The following is a 20318-nucleotide window of genomic DNA, read 5'->3' as shown; positions in this document are numbered from 1 at the left end:
TTGTAGCATTTTGAGTTTGCTTTTCGGCCTATAGAAAGCATGGAAAATTAAGGCCTATTAAATGTTAATTTAAAAAAAAAATTGAGTGGGGGGGGAGGTTCTGTTTGTTTATCTTTTTTTTTTTTTTTTTAAATATTCTCAGGAACTCAAAACTCCAATGTAGAGCACAGTTCAAAGTCTCATTAGTAGTTATTTTTAGCTATAGAATCATTGGGTTTATCTGTTGTAACCAGGGGTGGTTCTACACAGGGGCCAGTGCCCCTGTAAAAATGTCCCTGGCCCCCCCTGTGGCCCCCCCTGAGCTGGTCACTGAGATGACTGAAAAATACCGGACAAGATCAAGGCTATTTATCTGCTTCCTTGTCCTTGAAATGCTGTCTAGTCAAAGCGTGGGGTTAACAAAGTAAAGTAAAACTTGTGCCCCCTCCCCTTTCAGAGATGAGCTACAGTTCCCGGGTTGTTGTGGGAGCGGGGCGTCTTACAGCTGCAGCCTGCAGACAAGAGTTCCAGAAGTGTCACTGGTTGGTTTTGCAGACGTTCTCTCTAGCCCCTCACCTCCACAACTCTATAATGACTGCTGGAGTGTTTTCCTTATTTTTCTAATGTATGTAAATAATTATTTGAAACCATTTTCATTGAATGTGCTATCTGAACTATGTAGCACTAGTTAAGTGCATAGTCTTCTTTTTTTATTTTATTTTTTTCTACTCAGTGTATGTATGTATGTGTGTATGTGTGTATGTGTGTATGTGTATATGTATATATGTATATATGTATGTGTGTATATGTGTTTGTGTGTATGTGTGTGTGTATATATGTGTATGGATGTGTGTGTGTGTGTGTGTGTATGTGTATGTATGGTGTGTGTGTGTGTATATATATATATATATATATATATATATATATATATATATATATATATATGTGTGTGTGTGTGTGTGAATGGATGTGTGTATATATGTATGTATAAATGTATATATATTTATACACACACACACATATATATATATATATATATATATATATATATATATATATATATATATAATTTGTTTCCATTTTTTAATGTGCCCTCCTGATTAAACACTGGCCCCACCTTGGCCCCCCCAGTAAAATTTGTCTAGAACCGCCACTGGTTGTAACGCAAAAATAAACTAAAATAAATTTACAATATTAACAGAACAATTATCCACAACTTCTATTTTACAATGTAGTCACCTTCATTAAAGGGAAATTAAACCTAAAATGTTTCTTTTATGACTCAGATAGAGAATACAATTTTAAAAAAGATTCCAATTTACTTATTATCAACCTTGCTTCGCTCTCTTGTTATTCTTTGTTGAAGAGATAGCTAGCTAGGTAGTGTGCGCATGTCTGGGGCTCTACATGACAGGAAATAGTGCTGCCATTTAGTGCTCTTGCTAATGTATAACATTATTATAAAACTGCTGCCATCTAGTGCTCTTGCTAACGTATAACATTGTTATAAAACTGCTGCCATCTAGTGCTCTTGCTAACGTATAACATTGTTATAAAACTGCTGCCATCTAGTGCTCTTGCTAACGTATAACATTGTTATAAAACTGCTGCCATCTAGTGCTCTTGCTAACGTATAACATTGTTATAAAACTGCTGCCATCTAGTGCTCTTGCTAACGTATAACATTGTTATAAAACTGCTGCCATCTAGTGCTCTTGCTAACGTATAACATTGTTATAAAACTGCTGCCATCTAGTGCTCTTGCTAATGTATAACATTATTATAAAACTGCTGCCATCTAGAGCTCTTGCTAATGTATAACATTGTTATAAATCTGCTGCCATCTAGTGCTCTTGCTAATGTATAACATTGTTATAAATCTGCTGCCATCTAGTGCTCTTGCTAATGTATAACATTGTTATAAAACTGCTTCCATCTAGTGCTCTTGTTAATGTATAACATTGTTATAAAACTGCTGCCATCTAGTGCTCTTGCTAATGTATAACATTGTTATAAAACTGCTGCCATCTAGTGCTCTTGCTAAAGTATAACATTATTATAAAACTGCTGCCATCTAGTGCTCTTGCTAATGTATAACATTATTATAAAACTTCTGCCATCTAGTGCTCTTGCTAATGTATAACATTATTATAAAACTGCTGCCATCTAGTGCTCTTGCTAATGTATAACATTGTTATAAAACTGCTGCCATCTAGTGCTCTTGCTAATGTATAACAATGTTATAAAACTGCTGCCATCTAGTGCTCTTGCTAATGTATAACATTGTAAAACTGCTGTCATATAGTGCTGCAGACACAAGCAGGCTCCTGAAATTACCTTCCTATTTTTCAACAATGGATAAGAAGAAAACAAAGACAATTTGATAATAGAAGTAAAATTGTATGTTCTATCTGAATCATGAAATAAAAATGTTGGGTTTCATGTCCCTTTGATATTACAGGGCACACTTGTCATTGTTACCTTTCCATTGAACATAATAGTGGCCCAGTTGTCCTTCCCTTTCTTGACCACAAATACAACGTTTCCCGGCATCACCTCTATCTCTTCAGCTGTTTCAGGAATGAACTCAAACAGCACACGGTGCGGCTCCCCTTCCAGGGTCCTAAGCAACAGAAGTGCCCAAATGTAACATGAAAACGCTACTTGTAAAGAGATAAAGTTATTTTGTATATATGCATGCAGCAATTAAAGGGATATTAACCCCTTTTTTTTACTTTTAGGATTCAGACAGAGCATGCAATGTTAAGCAACTTTCTAATTTACTCCTATTATTATTTTTTTCTTCGTTCTCTTGCTATCTTTATTTGAAAAGCATGAATTTAAAGCTTAGGAGCCGTCCCATTTTAGGTTCTGTATTGCATATGTTCTGCATACAAAATACATGTTTTAAAAGCACGTCAAATGTAAAATGTGCATTGTTTGGCTTTGTAGGGATAAACCTTTTGAAAACTTTCTTGAGTTTGTTTTTATTAGCTGGGTATCCAGAACTCAGGAGGTTGAGGGGAATGTTGGCATTTTGTGGGAGGGGGCAAGTCATGGTTGGATAAGGGGGTGTAATCGTGGGTGGGTCTAAGTTCTTTAAAGGGACACAAAACCCTTTTTTTTTTTCTTTTATGATCACAAAACCCTTTTTTTTTTCTTTTATGATTCAGATAAAGCATACATACAGCTTTTCAACAAAGTATACCAAAAGAATGAAGCAAATGAGACAACAGAAGTAAATTGTTAAGTTGTTGCTCCATCTGAATCATGAAAGATAACATTTGGGTTTCCCGTCTCTTTAGTAATGCATGATTAATTATTTTATCAACCTGTAGGCAGAAAATGTTCCCAGCTAGATCGCTTGTGCAGTCCCACCCCTTGCTTGTGGCCAACCAATTGCACAAGAGCAGAGCTTGTCAATCATCCTGTATGAATGAGTCCGAAATGTTTTAACTCTGCCACCTCTGAGGTGATGATGTTAAGAAACAGCAGTCTTAAAGGGACAGTCTAGTCAAAAATAAACTTTCATGATTCAGATAGGGCATGTCATTTTAAATAACTTTCCAATTTACTTTTTATCATCAATTTAGCGTTGTTCTCTTGATATTCTTTGTTAAAAGCTAGGCTCATATGCTAATTTCTTAGCCCTTGAAGTCCGCCTCTTATCTGAATGCATTTTGACAAATTTTCACAGCTAGAGGCCATTAGTTCATGTGTGTCCTATAGATAACAGTTACCTAGGAATCAGCACTAATTGGCTACAATGCAAGTCTGCCAAAAGAACTGAAATAAGGGGGCAGTCTGCAGAGGCTTAGATATAAGGTAATCACAGAGTTAAAGAGTATATTAATATAACCGTGTTGGTTATGCAAAACTGGGGAATGGGTAATAAAGGGATTATCTATCTTTTTTAAACAATAACAATTGTGGTGTAGACTGTCCCTTTAAATTGTGGTTACAATTTTACATACCTGAGAATTTCAGGAGTCCTTGGCCGTTGGAGGAGATTATTGGCCTGTATAAATATAAGAAAAATATGTTACAGATGCCATCTTAGTTTAATGTGCACAATAAACTATACAAATTACTTTTTACATATAAGAGGGACATCAAACACAAAATGTCCTTCCTCATAAGATGCTTAAGTATGGATAATAAAAGAAAAAACTCTACATACATTTTCATTATTTATTTCCCTGTGTTTGCTGTAATTTAACTCTGAAAATTGTAATATCCCCCTCCCTAGAGAGTCTGGAGTCCATTCTGTAGACCGCACAAGCCGGACACTCCTAAATCCTGTGCAGTCATTGGTTGATATGTGCATGAAGTTGTATATCTGTTCCTGATTGGCAACAGTAACAAAAGTAAATTAAACAATATTTAAGAGGCTTTTCAAGGGGTGTGTACTGGGACTGCAGAACAACACATATTTTGCTATCAAAATAACAGATTTTAAAACATTTATTTTGTATGCTGAGCTGTTTAAAGGGACATTAAACACCAATTTTTTCTTTCAAGATTCAGATAGAGCATACAATTTTAAACAACTCTACGGTTTACTTCGATTATCATATTTGCTTTATTTTCTTAGTATCCTTTTTTGAAGAAACAGCAATGCACTACTGGGAGCTAACACGTCTGCTTAACCAATAACAGCAGTATTGCATTGATGCTCCTAAGTCAACCTAGTGATGCTTTACAACAAAGGATACAAAGAGAACACACCAAATTAGATAATTTAAGTACTTTTCTTTTGTTAAATTGCATGATGATGTATCTGAATAATGATTTTTTGGGGGAGGTTTTATGTCCCTTTAAGGTCTGGTGCTAAGTGTTTGTAATGGTTAGAGGTTGGGTTTAGAGTTAGAGATTTAGGATTAGCAATGAAACCTTTCTGATATTTGTAAGTTTTATTTGGAACTGTTTGGATATTTGTAAGGTTTTTTTGGAACTGTTTGGATATTTTTGAGGTTTATTTGGAATAGTTTGGATATTTTTTTTTTTATTTTTTTTTTTTTAAAGTAATTTTTATTAGATTTTTCATATGAGATAAAGATGTACAACATGAGTATGAGCAAAGCGTACTATTTCAATAATAATGACAAAGGAAATAGATACATAAGAAGACACAGTATATACATTAATAGATCAACTAAACATCTGTAACCTCAGTGTCTAAAATAAGGTTATGACAAAATTGTTCACTTATATCAGAAGTAACTGAAAAAAGGGAGAATGGGAAAAGGAAAGAAGAAGAGAGAGACAGAAAGGGGGGGGGAGGGGGATCATCCTTGAAAGAGGAGAGAGGGGGTGGAGGGGGGGGTCCTTGTGAGAGGGGAGGGGGAAGGGGAAGGATAGGGAAGGATAGGGTCTAAGGCCAAGGGAACAGACCTGTCGTGGTCACCAAATAAACCTAGATGGGTGTGGGATGTTGTACTGACATTATTGAGTGAGGGTATAATAGGCTAAGTCTTAAAGCTAGGGAGCCAAGTCGTGTCAAATCTATCTTTCCATTCTGCCCAAATCAGTTCAAAAAGGTCAACTTTACCCTTGGAATAATAGATAGGTTTTTCCATGGTGTAGATGTAGGCCATGGTTTGGGTGATGTCAGACCAGGATGGGGGGCTAGTTCTTTTCCAAGCTTTAGCTATGTTGAGTTTGATAGCTGAAAAAAAATATATGCTCAAGGAAGCATAGTGTCTAGGGAGTTTGCAGGTACCTATGTGTAGTAAGGCGACTTCTGGTGTATTGGGAAGGGAGATGCCCATAGTCCTAAGAGTTGAGAAACACTTATTCCAAATGGGCCTCAATTTGGAGCAAGTCCACCAAATGTGTGTCATGTCTCCTACTCTGCCACAATCTCTCCAGCAGACAGGAGATGCACCAGGGAAAATTGTGGCTAGCCTAGCAGGCACAAAGTACCACTGTGTGAGGAGTTTGATATAGTTCTCATGCATAGTGACACAGTGGAGAGTTTTGTTTGTGAGGAGTAATGTACAGTGCCACTCTTTGGTAGGGGCACAGAACTCGAGTTTTTGTTCCCATTTAATGACATGAGTAGCCTTGTCTGCGGGGGATGCGCCCTCCATAATGGAATAGTGGAAAGATAGTGGCTTACCCAGTCTCAACCCCTGTTGCCATCTGGCTTCCCAAATGGTTAGTGGTCTGGAGAGGGATGATTTAAAGCCCCAGCTAGTCAGAAAGCTGAGGACTCTTGTATATTCGAAGCGCATATAGCGCGGGGGGGGTACTGAACCGCCAATGTGGGCAAAGGATATAAACGAATCTCGGGAAGATGAGGACCATAGGTCAGCCACCTTCGCAACACCAAGTCTCAGCCACGTTGAGGGATGGGAGTCTGGGAGGCCAGATAATAGGCCAGTTAATGAAGTGATAGGGGATGGGTGGGGGGCCACCTGGGAATAATGTCTCAGGAGTTCCTAGGAGGCTAGGCATTCTCGGATCACCTGATTCTCAATGCCTAAGGTTTTTCTGGAATGTGGAGGGGTCCAGATCAGGTCCCTCAGGGTAAGGTCGAAGGGTAGGGAGGCCTGTTCAATTGACCTCCATTTGCTATCAGAATCTTTTATACCCCATTGGGTAATGTGTGTGAGCATGGCGGCCTCATAGTATCTAAGTATGGACGGGGAGGCCACTCCTCCATGCATTCTGGGGTATTGTAGGAGTCTGTGGGCCACCCGTGGAGGTTTGTTTTGCCATATATACTTGGTACAGGCGCCCTGAAATTGAGTGAGCAGGGCTCTAGGTACTCTAATAGGGAGGCAGCGCATGATGTATGTTAATTTTGGAAGAAAGCTCATCTTAAGGGCTGTTATCCGACCTAGCCAAGATATGGAACGGAAATTCCATCTATTGGACAAGGTGTGTAATTCGGTCAGAAGGGGCTTATAATTATTTAAGATGAGGTTGGGGATGGAGTTAGAGAGTTTAACTCCTAAGTGGGAGACATACGTATTGTTGATAACAAATTTGTATGTGTCTCGTAGCGAATTAGTGACAGAGTCCGGGAAACCCTGAGTGTAAAGTTCGGTTTTGGATTGATTTAGCCTGTAATAGGATAGGCTACTGAATACTTCCAGTGTAGATAAAAGTTTAGGAATCTCACTGAGGGGGTTTGCGGAGAGTATGGTGGTGTCATCTGCGAACAGAGCCACTTTGTGGACCGTTCCGTGTAAGATAACTCCAGATATCTCTTTGTCAGCTCTAATGGCAGCAGCGAGCGGTTCAATGGCCAGCGCAAACAGGATGGGCGATAGGGGGCAACCCTGCCGGGTGCCATTTGAAATGGGGAAGGGGGAGGAATGGAATCCTAGGCCCTTAACTGAGGCCGTAGGGGCCGAGTACAAAGCTTGTATTGCTTGAATGATGGAGGTCGGGAAGCGAAAGATCTTTAGAACTTCCCATAGGAAGTCCCATCTGACCCGGTCGAATGCTTTCTCAGCATCGAGAGAAAGCACTGCAATTGGTTTATTGAGTCTTTTGGCTTCTAGAAGAATATTAAGGAGCCTTCTTGTATTGTCGGGACCTTCTCTTCCAGGGATGAAGCCAACCTGGTCAGGGTTAATAAGTGAGGGGAGGAGTCTTGCGAGTCTATTCGCGAAGATTTTTGCATATATTTTAACATCAGTATTAATCAAAGATATGGGCCTATAGCTAGCGCATAGTGTTGGGTCTTTGTTGGGCTTGAGAATTGTGGTGATGGAGGCCTCTAGGAACTCTTTTTTAAATTGTCCTTCGTCTCTAGCCAGGTTGAAGAATCTGGTCAGGACGGGGGCAATCTCCCGGGGGTACGTTTTATAAAATATTGCGGTAAAGCCGTCTGGTCCAGGGGCTTTCAGGGATTTCAGATTTTTAATAACTAATTTAATCTCTTGGGACGTGACCGGGCCATCTAAGCTATCAACGGAAGCTTCATCTAGTGTGGGTAATCCTAGGGAGCGCAGGAAAGGGCCTATAGCCTCTGATGGGGCTGGGTGGAATGAGGTATCCTTTTGGATGTTATATAGTGTTGAGTAATACTTGCTAAACTGTTGGCCTATCTGTGACGGAAGTTTGTAGGATTGTGCGTCTTGTTTAATTTCATGAATGCGAGAGATGCTAGTGCGGTGTCTTAATTTATTCGCTAAGATTGTGTCAGCTTTATTACCTTTAGTGTAGAAAAGCTGTTTCAGTTTGAGCAAATTATTTTGGGTTTTGGTGTATTCTAGCTTGCATATATGTCTCCTTACCTTTCTGATCTCCTCCATGATTTGTATGTTATCTGCTGTATGACTTTGGGATTCAAGATCCCGAAGTTTACGATGGGCTTGAGACATAGAAAGGCCTGCCCGTTTCCTCAAATGGGCTTGTTTCTGAATAAAGAAGCCTCTAGTGGTAGCCTTAAAGGCTCCCCACAGAGTATCCGCCCGGATTCCGGGCGTGTCGTTAGTTCGTAGGGTGAAGTTTATCTCTTTCCTAAGCTCCTCTCTAAGGGGGATGTCGGAGAGAAGGGTGTGGGGTAGTCTCCAGTTGGGTCTGGACCTAATGGTGTTCTGTGACTCTATGTCCATTAAAACCATGTCATGGTCTGACCATGGGCACGCACAAATCATTGTGCGAAGAATAATGTCCAAGGAGTCTGGGTGACAAAACATGTAATCTAATCTAGAGTGAGTGGAGTGGGGTATAGAATAGTGAGTATAATCTCTGTCCAGAGGATGCAGAGATCTCCAAACATCAAAAAAATTAAATTGTGACATAAGCTCTCGGAATCTGCGACTAACAGACTCTGGGTAAGAGGGACTTTTTTTAGCAGGTTTTGGTTGTCTGTCAAGACCACCATCCCACACCATGTTCAGGTCTCCCGCCACTATCACTCTGCCCTGTCTCACTAGGTCAACTCTATGTAAGATTTTCTTCAGATATCTGGGCTGGAGGGTGTTAGGTAAATATACAGATACTAAGGTGTAGGTGACATGGTCGAGGTTGCATATCAGGATAAGGAATCTTGCTTGTGGATCTCTGAATTCATAAATCGGTTCGAAGGCCACTCTTTTGTTAATGAGGATAGCGACACCTCTGGCTTTTTTAGAGTAAGAGGCTGTCTTTACTACGGGATAATCCCGAAATTACGGGCCAGGTGAGACATCTCCTAAAAGGTGTGTTTCCTGAAGAAAGGCGATATCCGCCTTATGAAATTTTAGTGTTCTAACAAGCAAACTGCGTTTACCAAAAGTGTTTAGACCCCTAACATTCAGTGTCAGGAACCTAAGGGGTGTCATTTGTACACTCTAAACTCGTAAGGATAGGGTAGATGGGGGAATAGGTAAAGGAGAGAAGGAGAATGAAAGGGAAGGTAAAAGAAAGGGGACTGGTGGAAGTAGTCCACCTAAGTGGGACCCGAGCGTGGGTTCCAAAGTCTGGGGGGGGAGCTAAACCAAATCAACAGAATGGGCTATTAAACGTATAGCCCCGCTCTCTAAAAAGAATGCAGGGAGGCTAGCCACCTGCCCGGACCACCGCAACATGCATGGAAGTTTTCCATGAGGGCGCTGGTCAATTTCAAGTCTGGCGGTCTAACCAGAGGCCAGCCAACCTGCATTGTTCTGAACAAGTTAACACAAACATTTGTATATAGATAATAAGCGTTAGCAAAAACTGATTAGCATATGAGCATGAGTCCAGTGGGGTATCAGGTAGGTGAGGCTTGAGGTCTCGGGATGTGGTCAGGTGGATTAGGTTTTTGGCGTTTGGGTCTCTGCTCTTTAACAGACCAAATTGGGGCTGAGACACGAAGCTTGGATTGGGTAGCTGTCTGAGGTTCAGCCGCAGGTTGTAGTCCCCAGTTAGCTAAAAGTGCACTTCCTAACGAAGGAGAGGAGACAACATGAGATTGATTGTCCTTTGTCACTATTAATTTAGTGGGGAATCCCCATCTATATTTGATGTTGGCCTTCCTAAGTTGTGTAGTGATAGGAGCATACAATTTGCGTTGTTGTAGCGTATGTGATGAGAGATCGGGCAGGAGTTGAATATCTTTGAAGTCATCGGATAGGCTGGGTTTGCTATAAGATGCCTGCATCAAGCGATCTTTGAATTTGAAGTTATGAAAGCAGACCACCACATCTCTCGGTTTGTCAGAAGACATTGATCTCGGCCTCAGGGCCCTGTGTGCTCGCTCCATGTTGTGACTATCGCCCTCCAGGGGGCCAAGCAAAGCAGTGAAGAGGTTTATGAGAAACTCCTGTAGGTTCCCCGGCAGGACTGACTCGGGTATACCTCTGAATCGTATATTATTTCTTCTGGCCCTATCTTCTACATCTGCCAGCTTTAATTCGAGTTGGGAGATCTGTTCTGCAAGGTTTTCAGCGTACGCGAGGATGTTGGAATTGTCTGTGGCTAGGTCATCATGTTGTCTCTCTAAGGTGTCGATCCTGTCACCCATCTCCCCGATATCCTTCCTGAGTTCAGCTGAGCTCCTCTGAATTTCAGCTGTGATGGATTTGGTTTGGGCTGCTAGCATCTTTTGTAATGTGCTCTCTGTAATGTAGTGATTTAAGTGGGCTCCTGAGTGGGAGCTTGACTGGGAGTCCTCATCTTGTGATTCTGGGTCGCTCATTTCCTTCCGCAAAGGGAGAGAGTCTTTAGGGGGTTGAGAGAAATGGTCGAGCACCGTTTTCTTGAGTGCAGCGGGAGTTCTGGGGTGTCTTTTAGATGCGTGAGGCATGACTAGTGTTTCTTTGGGGAGTAGTCGTTGATTTGAATGATGGATCACCTTGACCACCTTGACCACCTTAACCACTGTGGAACCTGAAAGAAAAGTTGCTAACACATAGGAACTGACTAGGAAAAGTTACAATCACTAAGGATTAGTGTTTCAACATTGTAATACATAGATGAGATAGAGAGAGCGGGGCCAGGCATAACCCATAGGAGTTATTTACACTTAATACATGACAGTGGTTGTTTAAGCAAGCTGTTCAGTATAAATTAGTTCAGTAGCCTCCTAGAGGAGATGAAGAGGGGGGGAAGGGGGAAGGTCCCAGGATCCCCCCACGCACCTCAGGGAGTGGGATACGACCAAGAGGAAGGGAGAGGGGTATGGGAAATGACCAATCCAGACAAGCTGGATCGGAGCGGGAGAGGTGCAATAGGGGAGCCCGAAAAAACAGACCCTATCCCCCGCCCCCCCTATATCAGTGTGCCTAAGTCAGTGGTTATAAATCTAATCAACCAATAACAGTACAGTGGCAACACAACGTTTTATGCAGAGACAAACAAAATCAGATAGTAAAATTTCTAACCTGGAAATTGCAGATAGCAGGTTTAAAGTAAGGGTGAGAATGTATGTACCTGTAAGGAAAATAGTGAAGTAGAACCTGCAGCTATTTAGATTTACATTAGAGGTATACTCAAATATAAACAGTAAATACCAATCCAATATGTACATATAGCAAAATAATACTCTGGAACCCTGAGGAAGTAAAAAGCGCAATATCAGAACACAGTATTAAATTACACTCCACCTCAGGTTATGGGCCTGAGGACAGTAAGACTGACGCAGCAGCCTATATTTTCTGAATTTGTGATAGTAGTATCTAGTGCTCACAGTTTCCAAATATGAGTCTATGTTGCAGTTGTTGGGAGCTGAAGTTGCTAAAAGTAATAGTTTACTCAGTTATTGTAGATGGGTTCTTAATTGAAAAGCAAAGTTGTAGTATTTACTAAAGATGCAGTTAGTGTGGGAAAGCAGTTCAGCTGTTATATCAGGTTTCTATCAGGGGAGAGGGCAACTTGTTCAGGGCTATGTAAAATAAGAGGTGGTATAAACCTTTATGAAAATTGCACTGTAATAGCCACGTGGGTGCAGCCTGGATATCACTTGCTTACAGCTATATTAATGCTAATAGTCCTCTAGGTTCTGTTATTGTTCTAATACCTCTATTTGGACTATTAGGAGCACTTTGTCATGATTCCCCTTTACTTGTTAGGTAAATGAAAACTGTGATCCAGTAAGGCAACACCTGGGAGCTAGAGTTCAGGGCAAAAAAATGACCATAGTTGCCACCGGAGCTCTGCCCAAAATGGCGTGTTTTCGCGCCTTTCAAGCGCTACTGGTAACAAGGAGGCCCTGTAGAAAACCTTGTGGGCTTTGAGGCTTTATGTTGGCTCTTACACCCAAACGGAAGGTTGGTTATTCTCCTCCCGGTCTCTACTTCACAAATGCCCACTAACCTTAAGGGAGCTCAGGCGTCCCGTACACCGTGAGTCCGGTCAGTGATCCTCTTCTTGTGAAATGACCGGGTCTCAGCGTAAGTGCTCCGGAGTGGATCCCCGACCCTCCGGAGCTGTGTGAAAAGAAGTAGGTGGACTGCAGCGTCTGGCACAAGGAGCCGGAATCCTCTCAGGGAGCTCAGTGGTTCACCCGATGACTCGGGTTCTCCTCCTCCAGTAAATGCTGCAAGGGTAGGCGCTCCGGAGCGGGTCCCCGTCCCTCCGGAGCGATGCGACAGGCTCCTATCTGGGAGCTGGTGATACCAGAGAGAGGAGATATTTGGCGCCACTGCCTGAACTCTCACCCTTCCAGGCATATGAAGAGTCCACGCCGGTTAAATAGTTCTCTGGCTGTCGGTGTCTGCTGTGTCTCCAGTTCTCAGAGTATCCGTGGAGCAGCCTGCAAAAGTAGCCGTAGTAAAGGCGACAGTTAGAATTGTTCCTGTGGCTAAACTCCCCACTTCTGTAACGGGATAAATAGTAGTCGCCTCCGGCTGGGTGAGATAGATATGTCCTTCGAGCAGGGATATTACGCTAAAATCCTCAGTGCTGCTTTTAGAATATATGAATAGAGAGGCTGTCAGTGAGATATATGAATAAATCTCGCATATCCTTACTGCAATTTAGGATATAAAGTTAAATTTTCAAGCATATATAAGATTTATCTGTTGTAAATCTCAGGAGCTCAGTACACACACGTCCTAGCTGTGCTGCGGTTAGCTCCGCCCCCAGTTTGGATATTTTTTAGGTTTTTTTGGAACTGTTTGGATATTTTTGAGGTTTATTTGGAACTGTTTGGATATTTGTAAGGTTTTTTTGGAACTGTTTGGATATTTTTGAGGTTTATTTGGAACAGTTTGGATGGTGCACATATTTAAAAGTATCTTCTCTGACAAGCAATATTTTAAAGATTAAATGGGAGCACTTTCTAATATCCTGTTCATGTTATTTGGCCAAATTCGCACAGCAAGAATGGCACAGGTGGGGATCTTGACTGTTCTGAAATCTCACCACTGAGGACACCACTGGAGTGAGATATAAGATAAACATGAACATAACAACCAGGGGTAATTCTATGAGTGGGGGCTTGTTGGCCAGTGGGAGAGAGTAAAATTTCTCCTCTCCCTACCTAGCCATGCCTTCTGACCTTAAAGGGACATTAAAAAAAAATTTCTTTCCTAATTCAGATAGAGAATACCATTTTAAACAACTTTCCAATTTACTTCCATTAACAAAATGTGCACTCCTACTGAGCATGTGCAAGAATAAGTGTATATGCATTTGTGATTGGCTGATGGCTGTCACATGATACAGGGGGAGTGGAAATAGACATAACTTTTCAATTTATTGAACAAAAATGTTCTATTAATTTGAAGTTCAGACTAAGTGCTATTGCATTGTCTTCTTATCAAATCTACGGTGTTATCACGTCTGCCTCCTGAGTGTGCTGAAGCTGACAGCACTGCACAAGGGCAGACAGGAGGTGAAGGGAAGTGACAGCCAGAGAACTTGTGTAATAGGCTGTGAAGGTAAAACTATCCAGCTGTGCCAAGTTTACGGGCAGGACCACTATACTACCAAAAGCTAACATCTCAGGGGCAGAAAAAGAAAACAAACCTTTGTTCTATGCCCCTCTGCGAGGCCCCTTCATGAGTGAGGCCTTAGGCGGTCGCCTATTTAGTCTAACGAGAACTAAAACTAGGCATGTGCATTCTGAGCATTCGTGATAATCCGAATGCAGACGATGATGGCGGCTGCTCACGGCATTCGTCTCTTTTCTTCTTGTGAGATTTCCACACACTAAGATCTATGCAAATCCAGATATTAGTGTGTTGCACTTTCACAAGAAGAAATCTGTCTAAAAAAAAAAGAGCCGAATGCTGTGAGCAACCGCCATCTTCTTCTGCATTCGGATTGTCACAAATGCTCCGAATGCACATGCCTAAAACCGAAACACTTAGGAAACACGTTTGTAAAACGAGTTCTGTAAATGAGTGTATTTGTTAAATATTAGCGTCTGTTTCTTACGGTAAAGTAGTCTTGGTTAGATAGAACAAAATGGGGTTCTTCTTGTAAATGTTTTTTCTTCATTATGTATAATTAAAGCTTTTTTTAAGTTCAATCATTTGTATTGAATTTTAATAAGAAATAGCAAGAAAGAAAAAAATAATAATTTAATGAGAGAAAATTGACTAATACGCTATCAAAGATTTGCAAATGAGATAAGAAAAAAATGAATACAACTAAAGGGAAGGAAACACAAATAAAATAAGTATAAATTCTCATACAAAATGCAGTGACTACATAAAATAATTAAAGCTTCTTAAGGGAAATTACATATTTAGTGTAAAATCCCTTTAAATGTTTTACTAAGCCTATATATCTATGTATAATTCAAAATGTAGCACCCAATGGAGCGCACTCACTTTGATCCACAATTACTGGGGTGCCGTTAGGATACTATATAAGTTAGTCAAGTAGCTGGCACTCAAAGGCAAAAACACATTATTTGTGTACAAATGATGTTTTGGGGTTATCGCCCCTTCCTTGTATAAAAAAGATGCAGGTGAGTGAAGTGTACTATATACATCCTGCGCCACTGGCAAACCTCACAGCTCTGGGTGCTCACCTGGCACTGACAGCTGGGTTTTTATATCCAGTGACTCTGGCAATTAACCACAGACAAACCTGGTTGCAAAGTCCATAGGGGAAAAACATATAAATATCAAAAACAGGATCGCCAACACTCAGGTGCACACATCTAGATTAAAAGCATGGAACGCAGAGCTAGTTATGGCATTTGGACAAATTATGACCGTCCCAGGTGCCATTTCAAGGTCTCATCTTACCCTAACCTGTAGCCATACATGCTATGTACTGATCAAACACTGACGTACTAACAAGGGCTCACAACAACTCCCTAGATATGCACAAAAGTAGAGCGGGTATCTTGGGTGCCTTTACCATTTGGCCATATGACCTAATGCTGTAACTAACTCTTTATTTAATGCTCTTATCTAGCTGTGTGCATCCGAGAGACTGCTGGTCATCCCAAATGTGTGTTATACATATGAATACAGCGTTCTCCACATGAAGTTCCTGGGTAATGTAATACTATGCAATATTATAATGTTTTCTGTTATTTATAAATGTTCTTAAACAGATGCTGAACCCATGTTTTTTTCTTTCCAATTTTTGGTTCAGCACCTGGGTAGCCCTTGCTTATTGGTAGCTTAATGTAGTCACCAATCAGCAATGGCTATCCAGGGTGCTGAACCAAAAATGGGCCGGCTTGTAAGCTTACATTCCTGCTTTTTCAAATAAAGATAAAAGGAGTAAATTAGAAAGCTGCTTAAAATTGCTGCTCTGAATCATTAAATAAAAAAATTGGGCTGGACTTCCGGTGGGTGGAGCTGAGGATCGGCAGTGCAGAGAAGGAGCTCCGTACATCGAGCTCTGAAAAAACCCTTAATCTGCTGCCGGACACCTTTGCCCACACCTTAGCCTTGTTGGGGGAACACCCGGACATCATCCTCAACCGGCCAAGTGGTGTGAAGGGCCGACAACTGCCCTTGCCCCCTGAAGCACTGAAAGTGCGCAACGGAACACCAGCCGCGGGCGCCATATTAGATCGCGGCCCTCCCGCATCAAGACACACAGCAGCTTATCGGAAGCTGTGAAAGCCCTGTCTCTCATCACAAAAGTAATCGGAAAGGAGGGTGAGTGCAGAGAAGCTTCACTACATTACAAAGCACAATAGTTCAGGACCTGCTATACCCATCACAGATCTGTCACACAGAGGGGGTTGAATTACCTACGTAAAACTAGGCAGGCAACAATGGTGGGAAGTACCTACACAGAAACCCATTTCACAGCCATTAATCTACAGACCTAGCTGGGAGCACCTATTCTGCAATCACTTAAGGCACCACTCACTGTGGAAGGAGCACAACTGGCCACCGCAAGAGAAAGGCACACAGGGGATGCTTACAATACCTGCTTTATTTCACCACAACAAAGCTTTAACAGGTGCACTATTACTATACAGACTATCTGCCACTCCTTGGGACTCTATCTCTCATACCCATCGACACCCCAGCACAGAGACAGATTGTATGAGGGTTTGCCAATTGCACCATAATAAAGATTGTCCTTTTGCCTCTGGGAAAGAACCAGATTATGAAGTGCCGCTGAAGCACAAACAAGGCCTGCATGACTCACCCACGTGGCTTAACAACTTTTATACCAACTAGCTATTTCACACATCATATAAGCTGCCCTCTGACTGCAGCTCAGCAGTGCCACATAAAGGCATAAAGCCATAACGCTGACAATAAAATCATTTGAACTTTGCTATTATACTCTCCCTCTCTCCTGCCCTTCATATGAAGGTTGACAAATATTTCAGGCCTCTTTCTAGTGCATTTGAGAGCAAGATGACTTCAAAGTCTAAACAAGCAGATAGGAGACAACGACACGCCACAGAGGCGCAGATTGACAACCCTCCCTCACCAAGCTCCTCTCACCTACCAGCTAGTGATTCCACAAACCTCATGCAAGAACTAAAATCTTTCTTCCTGCCTAAGATGGAATCTCTCCAGGCAGGCATGGACACTTTAACTAGTGAGGTGCGCCTTTTTTCAACAAGGATGAATCAGGCAGAACAGAGGATTTCAGACTTGGAAGACCGCCAAGATACCACTTCTACCTCCCTCCGACAACTACTACGCCAAAACCAGGCGCTCCAAGACAAAGTTGACGATCTGGAGAATCGTAGCAGACGCAATAACCTCCGTATAATTGGAATACCAGAGAGCATCAAGAACAAAGATCTATTGGAGTTCACAGCACTCACGTTTCCCAGATTATTAGGCATAGACCCGGATCGCCTCCCAATAGATGTGGAAAGAGCGCACCGCATCGGCCCAGACAACGGCCTCTCTACTGCCAATGCCACAAAACCCCGACAGGTCATATTTAAATGTCTAAACTACCAAGAAAAACTGACTTTGCTACGGGCCTACAGGTCACACAAGGCAGATATCATCTATGAAGGGAAAAAACTCCTGCTATTTCAAGATTTCTCAGCAGATGTAACCAAAATGCGCAAAGAATTCGCCCCTTATTGCTCCCAACTATATGAAGAAGGTAGGCAAGTCGCACTCCTTTACCCTGCCAAACTCAGGCTGCAGACCCCTAGGGGTCCCAAGTTCTTCCGTTCCCCAAAAGAATTGAAAGCTTACCTAGAAGAAGAAAAGCAGCAACAAACTGATCCATAGAACATGTAGCTTCCCTCACTTACATACGTATAAGACTCTTTTTAAGATGAGAGATTCTGGACATAGGTGTCTCCGGACACAAGAGGCACTGGCGGCCGAGGAACGCCGCATTACCACTGTGGTTACTCTTTGGAGCACCACTCTTCAAGACGCTGTTCTGCCTCAGGAGGGGGTTCCTCAGAGAACTCACCCTCTCATTCCTGGGACTGTTACTACACCAGGAAACAAGTTTGTAGAAAATGATTGTTATTGTGTATTTTATTGTTTTTGTTCTTGTGTTCATTTTTGTTTTCGTTTTTTTATTTCCAAATTTTGTAATGTTCAATGTACTACGTATTTGCTCTGCCTAGTCAATATCAAGGTGCCCCTTCTGGCCTTAAATTACAGTGTAAAGTCTGACCCCTATGATGCACTACCCCAGACACACACGTCACCTATATGTCTCAACAATGTCATATGTATTAACTAATCAATTTCCTTTCTTTATAGCAGAGGGCATGGCTGTTATGCTCGGCGGATGGGTTGACTGGAGACTGACACTTAGACCTCAGATGAATAACCCAGATCGATTGCTTTTCAGCGATGCCTGTGAGTCTTTCCCTCCATCACACCACGTATCATGCCACACGCAAACCAACACCCTGTCTTACCTCCACCTCTCTCTTGACACATTACACACACACATGACTGGTGGAAGTAACCCACCTCCCCACCGACAAATATACCTGCTGCCCCCACCCCCCCACAAATTTCTCCAATGACCACAAAACTTAATGTGATATCCTGGAATGTAGGGGGAATAACATCCCCAACTAAAAGAAGTAGAATCCTCCAGTACCTTAATTCCATCCATGCAGACATTGCACTGCTACAGGAAACACACCTCACCGCAGAAGAACATGAAAAATTAAAGATTAGATGGGTGGGACAAATTATGTACTCGCCGTCAGAGGGGAGAAAACGTGGGGTAGCTATTCTAATACGAAAAAACCTACCACTGACCTTCTCTAACACCAAAATCGATAAACAAGGCCGCTTTATATTCACCACGCTTCACATCCACACCAGCACTTTCCAGCTATGTAATGTTTATGGCCCAAACCACTCTGACCAGGCCTTCTGGTCATCTCTCCAGTCACTCATTGCCCTACATTCGGATTCACCAGTAATAGTAGGTGGGGACTTCAACATGGCGCAAGCCCTCCCATTGGACAGGTTTTTTTGATCCATCACACCCAAGCACAAAGAAGGGAACCCACTCCAAACATAGAAAAGAAACGCAAATCATAACTAATTTTAGAGACGGATTGGGGTTACACGACTTATGGAGATCTCAGCATCCCGACCAAAGGGACTACACGTGTGTCTCAAAGACGCATCATACTTTCTCCCGAATCGACTACTTTCTCACATCCCCCCAAATCACCCCTAGCATACTGAACACATCTATCCTTCCAATTACGATCTCAGATCATGCCCCCATACGACTAATGCTTCAACCTTTCAGAACAGAATCCCAAGAACGAAAATGGAGGTTTCCCTCACACTTATACTCTAATGCAGATTTTAAACAACACCTAAAGGCATATTGGTTTGAATACACCCTGGATAATGAGCAACACAAACCTAACCCTGACCTGTTCTGGCATGCCTCTAAGGCGGTCATCAGAGGCAAAATCACAGCATACACAGCCCATCATTTCAGATCCCAAAAGAAGGTTACCACACAACTCCTCTCAGATCTAACTACTGCATACAATGCTTACCTAGCAAGCCCCACAGAGACCAATCGCCAAAGATACTACACGGTCAAAAAAGACAGGGACACGCACTTACAGATTCTAGACCATAAATTTAACTTGCACAGGCAAGGCAGGTTCTATCGCCATGGCAACAAAGCTGGCAAACTCCTGGCGAACTTAGTAAGACTACACACGCCCAAATCCATTATAACAGCCATTAAGTCAGGGGACCATCTCAAAACAGACACTAAAGATATAATGCAAGTATTCACATCTTACTACAAATCCTTGTACACCAGGCAAAACATCAGGAAAGTGGATAAGGATATGTTTTGGCAAAAAATTAAAGTACCCCAGCTGTCAGATACTCAAAGGGACAGCCTGAATTCCCCCATACATACACAAGAGGTACTACGAGCTATTGGAAATTCCAAACTAGGGAAAGCGGCAGGCCCAGACTCTTTACCAATTGAATATTATAAGATTCTTAGCACAGACATAGCCCCAACCTTGGCCACTACATATTCTGCCTACCTATCAGGGAACGCCGCGCCAGATGCGAGGTTTACAGATGCCAACATTTGCATACTTCCGAAACCACACAGAGACCACACACAACCCTCCTCGTACAGACCGATCTCATTGCTCAACAGCGATTACAAACTGTTCACTAAAATCTTGGCAGACAGGTTAGCAAACACACTACCGAACATAATACATCCTGACCAGACTGGTTTCATCAAACACCGCACCTCAGTGATTAACATCAGAAAGACACTAGCTGTTATATCTCATTATAATAACCCACATTACATGGACACACAGAAACCCAACATCGACGCGTGCCTTCTCGCCATCGATGCCGAGAAGGCATTCGACAGAATAGAGTGGGACCACCTGTACACCTCCTTGGAAAAGTTTGGCATATCTGGGAATTTCCTTACCGTGCTCCAAACACTATACACGTCACCTTCAGCTTCCATAATCATTAATGGCCAACTATCCTCACCGTTTCTTCTGGAGAGAGGAACCAGGCAGGGTT

At 42.1% G+C, this 20318-nt stretch overlaps 1 protein-coding gene across 1 annotated transcript in view; it reads right to left on the bottom strand.

Moving 5' to 3' along the window:
• NCF2 (neutrophil cytosolic factor 2) overlaps positions 1-20318 on the bottom strand; it is an 88719-nt gene that overhangs the window by 39378 nt on the left and 29023 nt on the right. The window contains exons 7-8 of the mRNA XM_053693967.1: positions 3954-3997; positions 2461-2602 (exon numbers count right to left, since the gene is read on the bottom strand). Coding sequence (XP_053549942.1) covers positions 2461-2602; positions 3954-3997 — 186 coding nt within the window. The remainder of the gene's footprint in view (positions 1-2460; positions 2603-3953; positions 3998-20318) is intronic.

This window comes from Bombina bombina, chromosome 10, assembly GCF_027579735.1.
Source record: "Bombina bombina isolate aBomBom1 chromosome 10, aBomBom1.pri, whole genome shotgun sequence".
Taxonomy (NCBI): Eukaryota; Metazoa; Chordata; class Amphibia; order Anura; family Bombinatoridae; genus Bombina; species Bombina bombina.
Note: the sequence above shows the minus strand (reverse complement) of the source record. Positions and strands in the feature narration are given on the sequence as shown.